The sequence below is a fragment of the Acanthisitta chloris genome, unplaced genomic scaffold, assembly GCF_000695815.1.
Source record: "Acanthisitta chloris isolate BGI_N310 unplaced genomic scaffold, ASM69581v1 scaffold22615, whole genome shotgun sequence".
Lineage (NCBI taxonomy): Eukaryota > Metazoa > Chordata > Aves > Passeriformes > Acanthisittidae > Acanthisitta > Acanthisitta chloris.
In genome coordinates, this window is record NW_008675066.1 from 13925 (window position 1) to 31854 (window position 17930).

Sequence of the window (17930 nt, forward strand, 5' to 3'; positions counted from 1 at the left end):
TAAATCACTTCTCAATGAAGACAGAAATTGATTTTTAATTGGCCTCCAGTTTTCAGCAATACAAAGGAAGAGATTTCTGATTCAAAGCCAGCTCTGCCAGGATCCTCATGCTTCCTACACAGAGAACTGTGGGTTTGGAGAGCCCCCTGGGACCACCCCCACCCCCAGCTGCTTTGCTGTGAGCCCAATGGTTCCGGTAATCCCATGAATCCCAGTTCCAGGCAGGACTTTCCCTGTGGCCTGTCCCTGCATGGCAGGACAGCTTCCAGCCTCCTGGGTCCACAGCTGAGTTCCAAAAGCTTGCCTCCCCAAGATAGGGAAAAAGTAGTATCCCCCTTGCCCCTCACCACTGGGATGCAGAGGTGGTTTGATTGGGTTTTCTTGCCTGGATTCAAGTTTCTCAAGAAATTCCATAGCTGCATCCTGAGCTGTCTCCCTGGCATTTCTGATTAGTCATAAAATGTTAATAGGCAGCAAATTATACCTGTACAACAGAGTCCAGAACACTTCAGTGTTCCTATTAAGTTGTTCGTGTGAAAGACTTGTCAATGTGAAGACTGAAAATACAGCAAAGAGCAAACATAGTAAAAACAAAAAAAGAAGAAATAATAATTAAAAATTCTAATTATGTCAAAGGTATATATTAATTTGACTTTTTTGAACACTTCCATGATATACAAAATGCAGCAGGTTAAAGGTCTGATTCATACCTTTCATTTTCTAACAGTAGAATGAGGCAGTAACACATTTTATTTTGTGGTCACTGTGACAAATTACACTGAAGTGATTCTAAGGAGACACTTGACCTGCTCCGTAGTTTTTTTAAAGTCACTGAGAAAATGTTTGTATAAGTCAACTACCAGAAGAGCCTGTTCCTGCCATAAACTCCTATTGCTACTCCTTACCTATCAGAACCACCTATACACATCTGTAGGTCACACACAATAAGTTACACTGAATGTCTCTGAGATACAGTTGAGGAATTCAATGTTAACACTGCTGAAATAAAGCAAAAGGCAAAAATCAACTGCTAATACCCAAATACAGACAGCATTTATCTTTTATTATGACAACATGATTCTTGAAACTGCAACAAATAACACCTCAGGGTCATCATCCCTCAGGAAAGAGACATGCTAGTCTGGAATCCCTTCAATCTCATCCTCTGTCAACAGAATACAGCTTACTGCTCCCTTAGAGTCAGTGCTTAGAGGTCAGAGTCAATGTAGAGGATACTCTGAAGATCTGTGGCAACATGTTACTCAGCTGGTAAAACATCTCCTCAGAAATGGTCTGGAAAAAAACCAACACACCAGTTATCTTTGGCTTTTTGCTGTAGTTTGGAAGAATTAAGTCTCTCTCAACTTTGTTTCTTGACATTTAGGAGAGTTGCTGCTTTTCAGAAGAACACAAAGATTGTTTTCAAACTATGTGTTACAATTCTACTTAATTCAATTGAAAGGAAAAGATTGACCTAAAAATACTGTTGGTGTATTTATGTGACATATCCGTTTGCAGCAGATTTCATGTTCCACAATAATTGATTATTTCTGCCTAGCATAAGCAGGACAGTGCTGCTTGTTATCTCTGACTTCCAGGATCAGATTCAGCTTCAGTACATTCTTGGCTTCCTCCTTGCTCAGCATCTTCCTACTTTGTCCAGAAATACATGTTATTTCTCTCCCAATCTAACTTTGATTCTACCTCCAGTACTGCTCTTTAGAACAAATACAACCAAGTGCTGGCCACCTCTGGAAAATTTCTTGTTTCTGAAGATCAGCTAGAACTCCACATTAAATAATTTCAGAATCTTAATTACAATTAACTTCAAGTACCTGGAGTAATTAACATCTTTGTGAAGCATGACTGGACTCTGCACTGCAGCTTTCCAGGCTGTTAGACAATATGAGTAATACACACCTAAAGTTAAGTGATGCTAAGTTAGCCCATCTCTTCAGGGTAAATAACAGCAAAGAAGTCTCTTTTCCAAAGGTGATTCATTCACTATTTGTAAAGGTGAACTTCTCAGTTTGGAATTTTAGCATCCTAAGAAAATTCTACAGGATATTAAAAAATATAAACCCTTTTATTCCTGTTTTATAGGCAAGGAACAAACCCCACAGTGATTAATTCAAGCTGACCCAAAAAGGGCAGGGAGTAGCAAGGAAATCAAAACTCTATCTGCTGACATTTAACTTCTTGTTCCAACAGCCTCCCAGGTTGGATATGAACTTGGTTTAACCTACCTGTGGCACCAGGAACTGTACAGTCCGAGAAATTCCTCCATCCCATGAGGCCATTTCCATCATGAAACCTAAAAAACAGAATTCACACATTCCCACATGCATTCCCTATGCAATATTCTCCATCAGTGAATTGCATAACTATCAAGCAGGGAGGGAGTTTTCACATACAACTAGAGTTTCACTGCCTCAATTAGGGATATCACCAATTGCATTTAAATCAGACTTGGGCAATCTCCTCAATCAAATCTGGAAAATCTAATGAGGAGTTGTACAGAAAATCAAGATACCCTTGAAGAACAGAATAACAAGTCCTACTGTCCAGCACAGTGAGTGCCAGCAGAAGGGAGAGGTTTCTCCAAACAGTGTGTTAGGAGTTCTCTCAATGCCTTGGTTTCTGTGAGGAACAGCTCTTTGATGTCACCACATCCACACTAATCAGTACAGTCCTGTTGCCAAAAGCACAGTGAGTCTGGCAGTAAGAGAAACTACCTGGACCTGCTTATATATAGCCAAATGCAACCGTGCCCTGAGCTGCATCCAAAGCAGCGTGGGCAGCAGGTGAGGGAGGGGATTCTGCCCCTCTGCTCTGGTGAGACCTGGAGTGCTGCGTAAAGTTCTGGTGTCCCCAACATAGGAAGGACATGGAACTGTTGGAGCAAGTACAGAGGAGGCCACAAAGTTGATAAGGGGACTAGAGCACCTTCCCTAGGAGGCTGAGAAAGCTGAGGCTGCTCAGACTGCAGAAGTGAAGGTTGTGTGGATACCTCATAGCAACCTTCCAGTATCTGAAGGGGCTACAAGAAAGCTGGAGAGGTACTGTTCACATTCCAGAGATGGGGCATCCACAGCTTCTCTGGGTAAACTGTGCCAGTGCCTCAGAACCATCACAGGAAAATTATTTCTTCCTAATATCTAATCCAAACCTACTTTCTGTCAGTTTGAAGCCATTCCCCTTTGCCCTGTCACTCCAGGCCCTTGTCAATAGTCTCTCTCCATCTTTCCTGTAAGCTCCTTCAGGTACTGGAAGGCTGCGATTAGGTGACCCCAGAGCCTTCCCTTCTCCAGGCTGAACAATCCCAACTCTTTCAGCCATTCCTCATAGCAGAGGTTCCCCATCCCTCTGATCATCTTGGTGACCTCTTCTGGACTCATTCCAACAGGTCAATGTCCTTCCTGTGCTGGGACCCAGAGTTGGATGCAGCACTCCAGGTGGGTCTCACCAGAGCAGAGCAGAGAGGCAGAATCCCCTCCCTCCCCTGCACCACCAGCTCTTGCCCTCCTTCAGAAATTTCTCAAAGCACTGATAAGAGCTTTTTCTTCTATGTTTAAGTTGTGAAGATCCTTTTGAAACATTTTACATCTCAATATTCTCAGCGTCTGATACTATTTCCTGGTATGACAGTCAATAGTTTTAAGGAAAAAATATGTGTGTCTTTTAACACACAATAAATTATTGAAACCCACCTTTTTTTTTTTTTTTGTAAAATACATAGCCTGAACTGAGACTGGACCAATTGCAACACAAGCCAAAAACTGAAGTGCAGCATTCACTAACATACCTTTGACGCACTTGAACACGAGCTCTGCCCTCTTCAAGCACCATGGGATAGTCATTTCCTACAAATGAATAAATGAAAAGCCTCAATGCCCAAAGGATCTAACCAAGAGGAGCAGGGAAATTATTAGAAGTCATACGTTTCTGCCATGGGATCTCATTTTCCTTGCAGACATTCAATCAGCATTATGGACTCAGTTTTCCAGAGTATGGAAGGCAGGAGGTGACCATGGAAGCACTGCCAGTGCTAACTGGTAGGAGAGCTCAGTGTCAGAACAATCTACAGAGTTTTAACCTGAGATCTCGAATAAAAATAACTATTAATGTCATTGGAAACAGATCTCTTTAATTCCCTTGTGGAGCTTCAGAAGAACGTCTAATATCCACCTGATAACTGCCAGGTTCATGCTTCAGCTAGCCAAAGACAGGCTCCTGGCCACATCTTAACAGCACAATGATGACTCCTATTTGTTGTTGACAACTTTGGTGAAGGTTTCTTGGCAGGTGAAGGTTTCTTTACTTCTTTACCTTCAGTAAAGCTTTCTCTTCTAATACTGGAATTGGAAGAAGCTCTTCTCCCCTAAAGCTGCATTTATGGGCTGCCCAGGGAGGTGGTGCATTCACCATCCCTAGAGGTTTTCAAGATGAGACTGGATGTGGCACTTAGTGCCATGGTCTAGTAACCACAGTAAGGTTGGACTTGATGATCTTCGAGGTCTTTACCAATCTGGTTGATTCTATGATTATGTTAAGAATAAAACCACACAAAAGTCACCACATCTGGTGAAGGAATTTCAGATATGAATAGAAAGCAAATCCTTACCTAAAGTTAAATAGCAAAACATGACATGAAAGTTACAGGGGTTTAAGATATGGCTACAAGCATTGGACTAAATAATTGAAGTAACAGTTTAAATACTTTAGTACATTAAACATTCTTTGGCTGTGCACTACAAAGTGAGTTATATCAAGATGAATATTCCTAGTCAGAGACAGAATGACTCACTGGCACATTTATCAGAAAGGAATTAGTATCTATTTGTTCTGATGTACTCTTCAGCATGAAGATGAGCACTTTCTAGCCTGAATACAGGAATAGAGGGGGAAACCAATTTATCATTCTATGTACCTTTCCAAATTTAAGCTCTCCATTATTTTTGTTCACTAAAGCCAGACTTTATTTTGCAATGTCAAACACTGTGCAACCTGCCATTATCAAAGGGCTTAATTCCAGGACTACAGAAAGTTACTTGAGCAGCAAAGTTATCTCACAATGCTGCTAACACTGAAGCAGTAAACTGAACATGTGGCTGCATTAAACTGTGGAAAGCCAAAGTTCCTGCTTAGGTGAAAGTATCTCCTGCCACCCCCAAAATACACAGTATGTTTAAACCAGCATAAGCTAGAAGTATCTCTTCAGAACTCTTTCTTTCACTACGTAAATCACTGCATCCATAGATGCTGCTTTTAGGGTATACAACACATTTAATCAGAACGATGCTGGACAAGTTTGGGGTTTTGGGGCTTTTTTTTGGTTGGTTTCTTTTCCTTGTTTAATTTCTAAGCATGCTGGAAGATGTTGGTGTTTATTACAGCTCATCTGCCCACGTGTGCTTTCTGTCACAAGCAATGTAGGTGTTTGTTGTTGGTTTTGCTCACTGTTCTGACTTAGGAAAAAAACAAGTGACTAAGAAGAAAAGTTTTCTCTTGCACAATCAGTGATAGGAACTAAGCCTTAAAAGGACTGATTGAAACAGCAGGATATGACACTACTCCTTGGACTATTTTAGAGGAACATGGATGTTAAATTTTGTGGGCACTCAGGGAAATAACAGGTTGAATCCAGAATGTCACTCCATGCAAGCCACAAGGACTGAAAATGATGTAGTAGTGATTCAGTTCTAATCCATCTTTAAAAATGCAAGTTCTCAGGAATTTGACACGTTATCAAGATTCTTCCCTATGTACAAACTAAGTAACAGTTGTGGAAATGATGAAGGATCAGTGAAGCACCAATCAAAACACAGTACAGGACATAACAGCCCATTTCCTATAGTGAGTTTTGGTTATTAGGATTGAAGAGGCACTGGCACAGGCTGCACCATCCCTGGAAGTGTTCCAGGCCAGGTTGGATGGACATCTGAGCAACTTGGTCTAGTGGAAGGTGTCCCTGCCCATGGCAGGGGATTGGAACTGGATGATTTTTAAGGTCCCTCCAAGCCAGGCCATTCTGTCATTATGTGATTACTTCTGTGAGGTTATAAACACCACTCTTCCAGCCATAAAAGAAGAAATCCTTTGGGAAAAGCACAGAGAACACTGCTAATGACTGCCTGTCAGGGTGAAGCATGCAAACATCTCTGCAGCTGGGCTCCTGGTTAACCACTTTACAAAAATGTTTTTATGTAGGTGGTAAATGCAGACTCAGAGTTGGAGCTGCTTAAGGCACCGAGTTCAAGTTAACATTCAGAAATCTGTTATTATTCACTTTTCCTTCAACAAGAAGTTACATATTTGTGTGTTTCAAATTAGACCAGCCAGTTGCAAAGCACTGTAATAAGCTGTGCTGCTAATGCAAATCACACAGAACAGTTTTGCCTAAACATACACTTATCATACAGATCACTTTCTGCTTACTCTGCAAAGACTTTACACCTTAACAACAAAGTACACAGTGGTAGTGGTCACAGCCCCAAAACTGGCACAGTTCAGGAAGTATTTGGATGATGCTCTCAGGCACATGGTGTGATTCTTGGGGCTGTGCTGTGCAGGGCCAGGAGTTGAACTCAATGATCTTTGGGGGTCCCTTCCAACTCTGATGATTCTGTAGAACTGTTTTACCAAGACTTTTTAAGAATTCAGCATGAGAATGGAAGATAACTTCAGTTTCACACATCTAAGCAACAACACACTCTCAAGGCATGTTGAACTCTTGGTCTTGTGCTTTATTTGTGTTATAAAATTGAGATACACAAGTGAAAGCTAAGACTAAAGAGGTTTAAAGAAAATATAAAAAGAAAAGGTGACAACTTGATGAAGAAAAAGGTCAATCAATTTATGAAACACAGCAACTGGGCCCCATGAGTGATCCAGGCTGCTGTCCTGCAAGTTGATTACTTGCATTTGTGCCCAAAAAAAGATCTTGATACAAGAGATCAAAAACTTCAGCAAGAATATAATCTGTTCCTAAAAGTCTATTTTTATGTATGGAAGTGTATCCTTTAGAAGCTTCATTACTGGGCATTTTTACCTCTTGCAAGGCTTGCTTTTTCATGATAATAACCCCTGATCCTGCAGAAGGGGCCACTTCTACACTGCTCTGTTATAAAACTAGTCGCTGCTAAAGGTAATCCACTGGTGAACCTTTATCTTGCTGTGACTTTCAAAGAAGAAAAGGCAATATTGAATTTACATGTCAAAAATCAAAGGATTATTTTAAAAACACACACACCAAACTGTAATTACTACAGATTCCTTTGTGTGGGTGGCAGCATTGTCTTATTTTTCTCATTTACAGACTTTGCACCTCTAAAGCAGGTGAGTCATGGCTGTACTGCTTGTCCACCACTTCTCTCCCTGCCTCCCCACATCCTTTTCTACTCTGCTAGTATCCTGTGAGCCAAGTGTGACAGAGGAAAGAGGCTGCCCATAGTTTTAAACTACTGTGGACTGTGAAAAGTTAGATCTGAGAGACAAGCTCTCCATCAGAGTGCCACTAAAGAGAATACAAAAGCTCAGCACAGTAAGAACACGAAGAGCCTTGGCAAGATGCTGCCTCTTGCCTAGCTGCTATCTGGGGGGAGTTAGAGGAAACAGAATAGAAATTAACAATGTCAGTGATTAGGCAGTGAAGAAGGAGACAGTTCAAAGAGTAAAATTTGGTTGCGGCTGTGTAGAGCTGAGGTGGTAGAGTGGTGTTTAGGGATAAAGAACTCTGGGCCAAGTTTTGCTAGTTCTGCTGCTCATAAAACTTCGATTTACAATTGATAGCCAATGGCAATTAAAACTGGGGATCTGGTATCACTGCTGCACTAGCAGCTCTGAAGGTACAGTTCCTAAGAGCTGTTGCCACAAGACTTCCAGTCATGTAGTCCCACCTTTCATTAATACTACTACAGCTGTGTAGCGAGCTGGGTCCACGAAGGGAAATGTCCAGAATCATGAGTGGGAATAAAAACTCTATGTGATTCAGCTGGCTGAAATGTTTTAAATTGGTCCAGCTCCTTAATTTGGGTTATCATATAGACAGATGTGCCAACACAGTGGTGTGGCAGAAGCATGTGACTGAGATAAACCATCCCATTGGGTCTAAGCCAGCAGGAAACACAACCTTCGCAAAAATCACTTCTTGTATTGCATCCAAGGGTATAAAATCAAGCCAAATCTTTACATTTACTTACCTCTGACATTTCATGCACCAGGAGGAGAGGAATGCTAATGGTGGTGATGTCATGTGTGCAGCAAACCTTGAGGATGTTTCTGAGGCCCATGATCGCAGGATCCCGAGCAGTGACATTAACAGACCTCACGTTGTCATCCACGCAGAGGTGAAAGGCAACATGGATTTCAGAGAGGTTTGAGTGGCGTGTGATGTAGAATTCTCCTGGAGAACAATATAAATGAAGAAGGCAAGGTATCACAGCAGTGATCTGCACTGAAATCCAACTGTTAGGCAGTGTAAGAACGCAGGCATTTAAGATGAAAGGCAAAAACAAACGTACAAGAGAGAGAGAACGCACACACAAACATACATGGGTATAAAGTGAACGAGGGGAAATTTAGATTAGATATTAGGAAGAAGTTTTTTAATGTGAGGGTGGTAAGACATTGGTTGCCCAGGGAGGCTGTGGCTGCCCCAACCCTGGCAGTGTTCACAGCCAGGCAGGATAAAGCCTTGAGCAACCTGCTCTGGTGGGAGGTGTCCCTGCCCAGGGCAGAGGGCTGGGACTAGATGATCTCCAAGCTCCATTACAACCTCTTGATGATACTATGATAAGGAGATTAAAAAAATAGTTAGAACCCAACTAATCTAAACTCTCCTGGAATATCACTGTTCTACATTCATCCTAGACTCACTTCCCTGCTCTGATGGGCTTCACTGGACACGTGGTGTAATAAGACCTAACAGTGCCAGTACAGGCGGATATGACCTAAATATAGCATGAAACAGAAAAACAAACACAGAGGAGGTGTAATACTCAAAATACATAATGCAAGCACTGAATTGCAGACAGATGTGGGAGGAGGAAATACCAAAAAAGGATGGTTTGAAATAAAGGATGCAAAAAGCCTGTGGAAAAAGATACCAGGTTACATAACAAATGAGATACCTGCTGGAAGACAAAAGCATCAGTGATCATTAGAATTTCAACTATTTCATAGCAATGGGAAGAGTTATGGAGGTGTTTGCAAAACGTTACCAAGACGTCTTGTTGGGGTTTTCTTTAGACTTGATAAACATTTATCAAAGACAGTAAAATTCAGGTCTCTCCATCTTACCTTTCCTCTGGAGATCAAAAGTCTATATACTAGAGTGAACAGAAAAGCAGGTGTGCAATACCCCACAGACAAACATCTTCCTTCAACCCTGTTCTCACTGGCCACTGAAGGTAAGATAGTGCCTGTAACCTAGGACAGCTGAAGAATGGGTTTGTACTGCTTTTTGCTGACTGCTAGGGAGGTACTCATCCCCAGCAGTGACCGTCTACAAGGAGTAACACACAAACCACTGCAGCAAGACACACCTGGATTTATCTGTTACGGACCCAAGTTGATTTAAAATCCACTTATACTAACAAGATCTAAGACAACCATGAAAGCAATTTTAAGAAGCCCTCATTCAACCACAGGTTGTATGGATTTAACTCTTTAAAAAAAAATCAAACTCCACAGAAGCTTTCCTGACTAACAGCACAACATATACAGAACACATTTCCTGAGAGGAATGAACTTGTACGTTGTCAAAGTTAAAATGCTTTTCTGTATCACTACAGTGACATATATATAATTATTTCCAAAATAAAATTAGCTGCTGGCATTTAAGTTTCACCTTTCCCCCCAAGATGCCCAGTTCTTTTTTTTTTCCACCCTCAAATTCTGAAAAGAAATTTTAAGCACAGAGAAGTTAAGTGATTTGCCCCAAGTCACATGATGCAGTGGCAAAGCTGAGAATAGAAACCAGATGTCCTGACACCCAGTTCCCTGCCTTAGCCACAAGAACATCCTTCTCATCTGATTGAGGTCAACTTGGGTTTAGTTTATAATTTATGTTTTGACTTTAGAGCTAAAAGTGTGCATGTATGAAACACAATTTGCTATGAGAAGAGGGGTCAATGCAACACAAAACTCACCTGGCAAAATATTTGACTGATTTCGTTCAGTATTCTTTAATTTATCTTCATTTCCACTAGTTTTGTTTTCTGTGTATAAATATGAAGCACAAACATTAAACATATCATCTATTATTTACACTTTGGCATAGAGGTTTGATGTACTGCCATGATATCTGGATTGAATTTTTACCATAAAGCCCCCAAAGAGAAGGGGCATGGACAGGAAATGTTTTTGCTGTCTTCAACACACACCAAACTGAATCCTACCTCAAATCATCTGCCTTCTTACTTAACCATCCTTCTATACCTCTTCATTTGGGCAAAAGAAAGCACAATATTCTCAGACACAATACTGAACTTCCCACATTGCCCTCCCAACCACACAGTACCTTGCTGTTACTCTTTATATAATGCAACAAATTTCTTTCAAATAGGTTTACATAAATCAGCAACATAAAAATCCATTTCCCTCAGACTACAGCTACATGCAGGTTCCCCAGAAAACTTGTCTCTCTATGTACTCTTATGAACTTGTTCATGTTACTGATGTATTTAAATCACAGCAGTTGCTCTTTGCAGGAAAAACAGTTTCCTTATGTACAAGTACTGCCTTAACACCGTGTGTGTGTGGTCAGAACATTTCACATCCATTTGTAAACACAACTGCAAAGGAAACCATTCACAAAGATTTGGTCAGCACTAAAAAGTATACACAGCCAATTTGTTACTCAGTATTTACCATTGAATTTCAAGGAAGGGGATAAGTCATAACTCCTCTTCTGCAGTTTTTTAAGGTTACATGCAAAAGTAAAGTCTGTGTTGCTACAGGCAGTTTAAACTACAGAGGAAAGCAGAATGGCCTGATAAACATGCCATGCTGTTAAAATGTGATCAGAACCTAAGGATTTGTATGTTGGTTCTTGTTTTTAAAGTCTGTCTGCCATGGCAGCAAAGACACCACATGAACATCACATCCTCTCTGCAAAGAGACAACGTCATGCAGAGGTCTCAGAATTTATCAATAAGCCCAAACGTTCCATTTTATGGATCAGATAACTGCAGAAGAGTGAAATCAACTTGCCCATACACACAAACATTCAGCTGACCACTAAGCTATTTCAAGGAAAGTAATTTTGGTTGCCACTGACCATGGTGTCTCTTTGACTTACTGCTACGCTGTGCTCTGGCCTTAAGTACAACCTTCTGGACAATCTCAAGCTGTTCTTGGATTCCAGGAAAGTGGAAATCTGTGCATTCTTGGCAAACAGTTGCAAAATCTAGGGATGCAAGATTAAAATCCATGCAATGAGGCTGTGCTGAGTAACATTACATAATTCTACTCTGCTGTTCAAGCAAGGCCAACTACAAAGGCAAAACCCCAAACACCAGACAAAGCTCTGCTGTCCTCCTCTTTCAATCTCTAAAGCAAAAATTATGGCAGTAAGAAAACACTGCTTGAAATACATGAAATGCTTGGTGAAAAAACCCACAACTTTGAGTGTTGCTGCTCTTCAAACAATACCAGCCAGACCAAAAAAAACCCCAACAAACCCCAAAATAACAGCAATAATATGAGCATTAAATGCAATTGCTGTATAGAAATGATGCCTCATTACCAACAGTCCTTCAATATGTGATGCTTTATTAAAACATAAACAATAGATACTTCCAACAGCAACAACAACATTTCAGTTTGTTTGGAAAAATGAGAGCTATTAATGAAATTCATAAACAGTAAAAGCTGGAATTGCATTTCTTTCCTTTTAGTTCTCAAAACACAGATCCGAGAGCTAAAGAAAAGTGTCATCACCTGGAAAGAGCTGAGAGTTCCTTTTCCTGATAAGCAAGGATTATGTTAGACTTGGAAATATTACACTGATAATTAGGATCATAACAGCTTCTGTGACTGGTATCCTAAACTCCTCATCCTAACATCCAGCTGTCTCTCCAAGCAAGTCAATGGGAGCCAAAACAAGCCTTAAGCAAGGAGCTGGACTATTCTAAGCAACTGGTACTTACTTCCCACTTTGAGGTCCCTGCTCTAATCCTCCTTACATTCCTTAATGCACTCTGATTGCCTGTCTGGAGAGCACTGTATACTCCTGTGAACAGGCTGTGACAGGAACAGGTAGAGAGAAAAATCGTAATGTATTTTATCTTTCCACATGACATCTCCATCATAAAAACTATTTCAAAAGCCTTTATGACATTTCAGTATCCAAAATCAAGGGAGGAAGCTGATACTCCAAAAGACTGTGTTTTCTGCGTGTATCAAGGTAAACCAAAGTCACAAGACAGTGGTTGAAACAAAAAAATGAAGAATCTAGTTCATTTAAATCAACTTTAAATTCAGTTTATCATTTGCTGGGTGCACCTCAGCTACTCCAAAGCTGAGCCACAGTAGCCCTACACAGGCCTAATATATGACACTTGGGCTGGCAATGCATAAAGAAGATAGAGAAACTATTCTCAGAGGTTTGAGACTCCCTTCAGACCCCAAAGAAATCAAAATTATCAAAGATTATATTTTACAGATTGTGATACAGTCCCTTATTCTCCCCTCTTCTGTGGCTGCAAGATCTAGTCAGTGGGTAGGAGATGCAGCTTTGTGTTTAATGGTATTACTTACATATCTGTCTTCTCTTATTGCCTCAGATTTAGCATAAAAACAGATCTCCTATATTTGTTATCAACTTAAATATTGAAGGAGTTAAAAAAGTAACTGCAAACAAGTCCAAGTAAGAAATAATACTGTTATAATTGAGCAACTTGGAAACCATAAACAGCACAAATGCAACTGCAATTTCCACTGGTACACTCCCTTTCCTTCTTGCTACGAGCCTGATTCCACTCTGTTTTCAGAGAATATCAACCACCAAAGTCTATTTCTTTTTATGACATGCTAGAATAATGACAATGGTGTCTCCAGTCAAAAAAACCACATCCCAAGTGTGAATATTTTCATATTAAACTTCAAGACTGAGGTGGAAAGGTCAATAATGTGATTATTCACAGAAAGCCTCAGTGACCCAAACTAGAACAGGAACACGTTTCATTTCTTAACCTTGATACAAAACACCATCATCACAGTGTCACCTTACTCAAAAGACATGCATTTGAAATGGCTACTAATCAAGCTTTTCAGGAGTAGGTGAGCAATATTTCTATTGTTCACTTTTAATGGCATTCATAGTATCAAAAGCACATGGTAGTTTAATACATTTAGTTATCACTTTAAAATCTCAACATATTTCTTCTTCATTTTTGCAAATATGTTCAGTGTGCTAATCTGATATTAAGAGTTAGAAACCATTCTAATAACACAGTCTAAGGCAGCAAAATCAACACTGAAGTGTCCTCTCCAACATGTTCCCTACTCAAAGACAAAACCTAGGGAAGAGATGAGAGAGAACAGCACAGCACTGTCCTCCACCCTTAACCAGTATCTCTTCCTTCATTTGTTACCCCTGGCAATACCACATCCAAAACATTAGGGACTCCAGTAAATTTTAATTTGACAAGGAATATTTTTTGTGAGAGAAGACAGCAAGCTTTTAAGTGATACCCATTTTCACAGACATGGTACACCCCACTAGAGTGCTCACCTCTTTTGATCCCACTGTATGAACTGATGCGGTTATCTACCAGTAACACCAGCCCACAGAGAGATGTTGAATAGAGAGACATTGCAGTCTGAAGCCTGTGGAGCTTTACTCCACTTCGCTGGTTGCGCTTGTGCTTGCAGAAATCCAACATATCAGCTCTCAGTAACCTCAGGTTGTGCATGGTCTTCAACTGAGCTCCTGTACAGAACACAGAACCACAGAATGTCCTGAGTTGGAAGGGACCCACAAAGATCATCAAAATGCAGCTCCTGTCTCTGCACAGCACAGCCCCAACAATCACAGCCTGTGCCTGAGAGCATTGTCCAAATGCTCCCTGAGCTCTGTCAGGCTTGGGGCTGTGACCACTGCCCTGGGGAGCTGTTCCAGTGCCCAGCCACATTCTGGGGGGAACCATCTTTTCCTAATTCCACCCTAAACCACTCCTGACACAGCTTCATGCCATTCCCTCGGGTCCTGTCACTGGCCACCAGAGAGCAGAGATCAGTGCCTGCCCCTCCAGTGCCCCCTGTATACAGCAATGAGGTTTCCCCTCAGTCTCCTCCAGGCTGAACACACATGACTTAATACACACAGGAAACGGCAAAACTCAGGATTGTGATAAATGGAAGGGATCAAAGTGTTCCTCTATTAGCATCTGTTATTATGTTTGGGTTTGGTATCAGTTCACTTACCTAAGTGAATAGTAAAGCTTTCTTCTAACAGCCTTTGCTCTTCATAAATTCTTCCATTTCCTTCCACAGATTCTCTCAGTTGGCTGGGCTGAACCTTAATTTCATCACTAAAATAAGGAGAAACATACTGAAAGGTTTATCCTAACTTTTGTTCAAGACCAACAACTTTGTGAAAGTCTTATTTTACAGCAGTAGAAGGCCAGAACGTGGGAAGAGGTTCACACTGTTAAGTATGCACAGCTTTCGTAATTTCACAATTTCACAGGAAATAATCAACAATATTTGAGGATTGGGCTTAGAGCTGGAGCAGACTCTGTCACTACTGCAGTGATGTTTTACCTGGCCTATAGGTTAGAATGAGGCCAGTTTGCCTACAGGTGTTGTTTCCCATAAATTCCATACTGCATCCATCTAGATCTACTCAGGCTCTTCCACCACCATGCAGCATGAGAAAGCATCAGGTTTTACTCCTTCTGTTTTCCCATTAGTAGCAAAGTGGTGGTTACTAGTGATAAAGAATAAGGATTCCCCCCAACTTAGAAATTCTGATTTCCCAGCTCTTCCCTCAAACACAAAGCTTTTCTCTCAACTCTCCACAAGTGTTCACACTAAAAGAATTTCACTTTTTTTTAGCTGTCCAGTGACGTATACATAGAAAAAAAAAGGAGGCTTATTCATTCCAAACATACAATATTGTTAACCATTTATTGAGGTACCATTTTCCTACAGAACATCCTTAAGTGGTAACAGAAAGCCTTGTCAAACTGTGTTAAAGACAGACATAGGAAATAAAGGCAAAATAGGAGGAAACTCCATTCAGCTCAAGCTGCAGTTCAGTGCATTACAACACCTTCTGGTACAGAAAGTTTCTAACACCACACAATGAAGAAATTCCTAAAAATATAAATATTTAGTAATGGTGGTTTGTTTGCCTTTGATCGGCTTTAATTATCCTATTTAAATCACTATACAGATATTATAATAATCCTAAGAAATAGGATAATGTTCTCCTATTTAAAAGATTACATAAATGCAAGTCCTTTGAACTATTACAAACAGAACTAAGCATCACAGAGCAATTAAATACCTAATTGAGCTGTTGTTGGGATTCTTTAGGTCCTGATGAAGCTTTATCACCCATTCCTGGTATTCCTGCTTCTGAATAGCAGTAGTCTGTTTTAATTCATTGGTCCATTTGTTTTCCAAATCCTAACAGGACAACAGTGATAAATTTGAGTGGTTTGGGTTCTCTTTTTAAGTTGATTATGAGCATGATGTATTCTATTCACTGAACTTCCACTTACCTGCTGAGATTCAAAATGCTGAGCTGCTAACGAATTCACATCTTGGTCAGTGAGTGATTTCCCCAGCTCCTGCATCACCTTATCCATTTCAGCTCCTTGTCTGAAAGATAAGCAAATGCAGATTTAAAAAAACTGGCAGTAGAACACCCTTTGCTGTGATAGTTACTGATAGAAGGATCAGTTGTATCAGTCAGCTCTCTGTGTTCATTGCAGCAGAGACACAAATGAACACAGAGCTGCAAGGCAACCATGCAGTACTTTGTCCATCATTTTGAAACTCTCCCCTCACAGATATTCTGAAGAAGGTATGACAGTTTCTCCAGATACTCTAATAAATCACCTGTCTATCCTTATCATTAAAAGAGTTTTAGAAATGGACCTGCTCAGTCTCTTTCTTGGTTTCTTCTACCCCAACCACAGTTGCTGCAGACAAATAAACACCAGAAAGCAAGTCATACACACCTACTTTTAATAGTCAGGTGGGTTCCAGCTTCTTGTTACCTGACCAAGGGAACCTGGAGTTAAAGGGCTGCTCTACTACCATCAATTCATCAATACCTAGTCACTCCTTAGTCTGATTAATCCCTGTCTTCACTTAAGTCTTTCACATTCAGTCCTTTCTTCAGCAAGGAGTGCATTTACCTAGCACAGATTTAACAATTAACATGCACAGAACAAAACCTGAGTGAAAGGTCAGGGATGCCAAGGCAGCTCCTATGTAAACAGAACACCATCTACACTCAATTTGGGATTGTCTCAGCCTCCAACAGCATAGGGAGTTTCTTGGTTATGACAAATAGATATGATAAATTCCACCAGTCAATATACAGCTATATCACACCTGAGCTCTACAACATTACTGCTCCTTCTCCTTGAGAAAAGCCAGTAAACAGCAAAAAGGTTTGCCAACACATTATTAGCAACATTTATCCCCAAATTAGAAATATGCACAATTCAGTCTAGAGGAAACCACATGAACAGATAAGCATTCCATAATGTGAGATTAAACACACACACAATTCAGGAGGAATATTGTTACTCAGAATGCTAAAAGAGACCTACTTACTTAAACACACACACAATTCAAGAGGAATATTGTCACTCAGAATGCTAAAAGAGACCTACTTAGAATATTCTGGCATGAAAATCAAAACCTGCATTGTATGTGTTCCCTCTTGTGGACAATGCAGCCACCTGCAGCTATCCAAGCTTTTCCCAGAACTCAAATTCAAGTTTATGCTTTATACCTTGTTCAAGTCTCCTGCTTATCTTTTCATGCATTTTATTTTCTATAAATCTTAAGCCCTTACAGTGCTATACCACTTAAAACGTAGTTAGAACAAGGCAAATCAAAACTTATATTCTCCTCAGTCACTGAAAATAATAAAAGATAAGGCCATTGAAGTAATATAACATAACTGACACTAACAGTATCATAGAATCATAGGATGTTTTGGGTTGGAACCTAGCCTTGGACACTTCCAGGAATGGGGCAGTCACAGCTTCTCTGGGCAATCTATGCCAGTGCCTCACTACCCTCACAGGGAAGATTTTTTTCCTAAAATCTAACCTAAACCTCCTCTCTGTCAGTTTGAAGCCAATTCCCCTTGTCCTGTCACTCCAGGCCCTTGTACCAGCTAAGTATTATGTGGCTTAGGACTTACACAGACAACCACAAGTTGACACATTGTTCTACACCCAGTGGCATGAACCCCTGTCTCGTGGCTTAGGATTTACACAGACAACCACAAGCTGACACATTGTCCTACACCCAGTGGCATGAACCCCTGTCTAATAAGAGAGAAGAAAACACACAAAATCCAAAACAAGGAATACCTTTCCCGTAGTTTTTTCAATTCCACATCTCTTTCACTTATTAATTCCGAGATGCTAACAAAATAATTGTGCTCCAGGTTTAACAGCATTTCAGAAGCAGGAGAATGTATCAGATCATGATAAACATCTGCAAAATCTTCATCCCAGCTGGTTTCTTCAGGTTTGGCATGTTCCAATGTTGTCTAAAAATTTCAAAGACATTTTAAAGCATAATGTACTTTTTAGGGCATGTAAGGATCCCCCACAATGGTGGGGCAGAAGCAAGTGGGCACACACGCAGCCTTTACCATACATGAATTGTCTTTCCTGATTTAATCTTTCTATATTCTACTTTAGTTTTAACATCTTCTCCCCTTTGCA

At 40.4% G+C, this 17930-nt stretch overlaps 1 protein-coding gene across 1 annotated transcript; it reads right to left on the reverse strand.

The window, feature by feature from the left end:
• Positions 1 to 1042: 1042 nt before the first annotated feature.
• Positions 1043 to 17752, reverse strand: LOC103803015 (chromosome unknown open reading frame, human C12orf4; the record flags this gene model as incomplete). The annotated part of the gene is made up of 11 exons (XM_009075549.1): positions 1043 to 1293; positions 2247 to 2314; positions 3806 to 3863; positions 8202 to 8404; positions 10152 to 10220; positions 11282 to 11410; positions 13739 to 13936; positions 14431 to 14537; positions 15518 to 15639; positions 15735 to 15834; positions 17571 to 17752. Coding segments are annotated over 11 exons (1329 nt in total), but the record flags the coding sequence as incomplete, so codon positions are not given.
• Between the last annotated feature and the right edge of the window lie 178 nt (positions 17753 to 17930).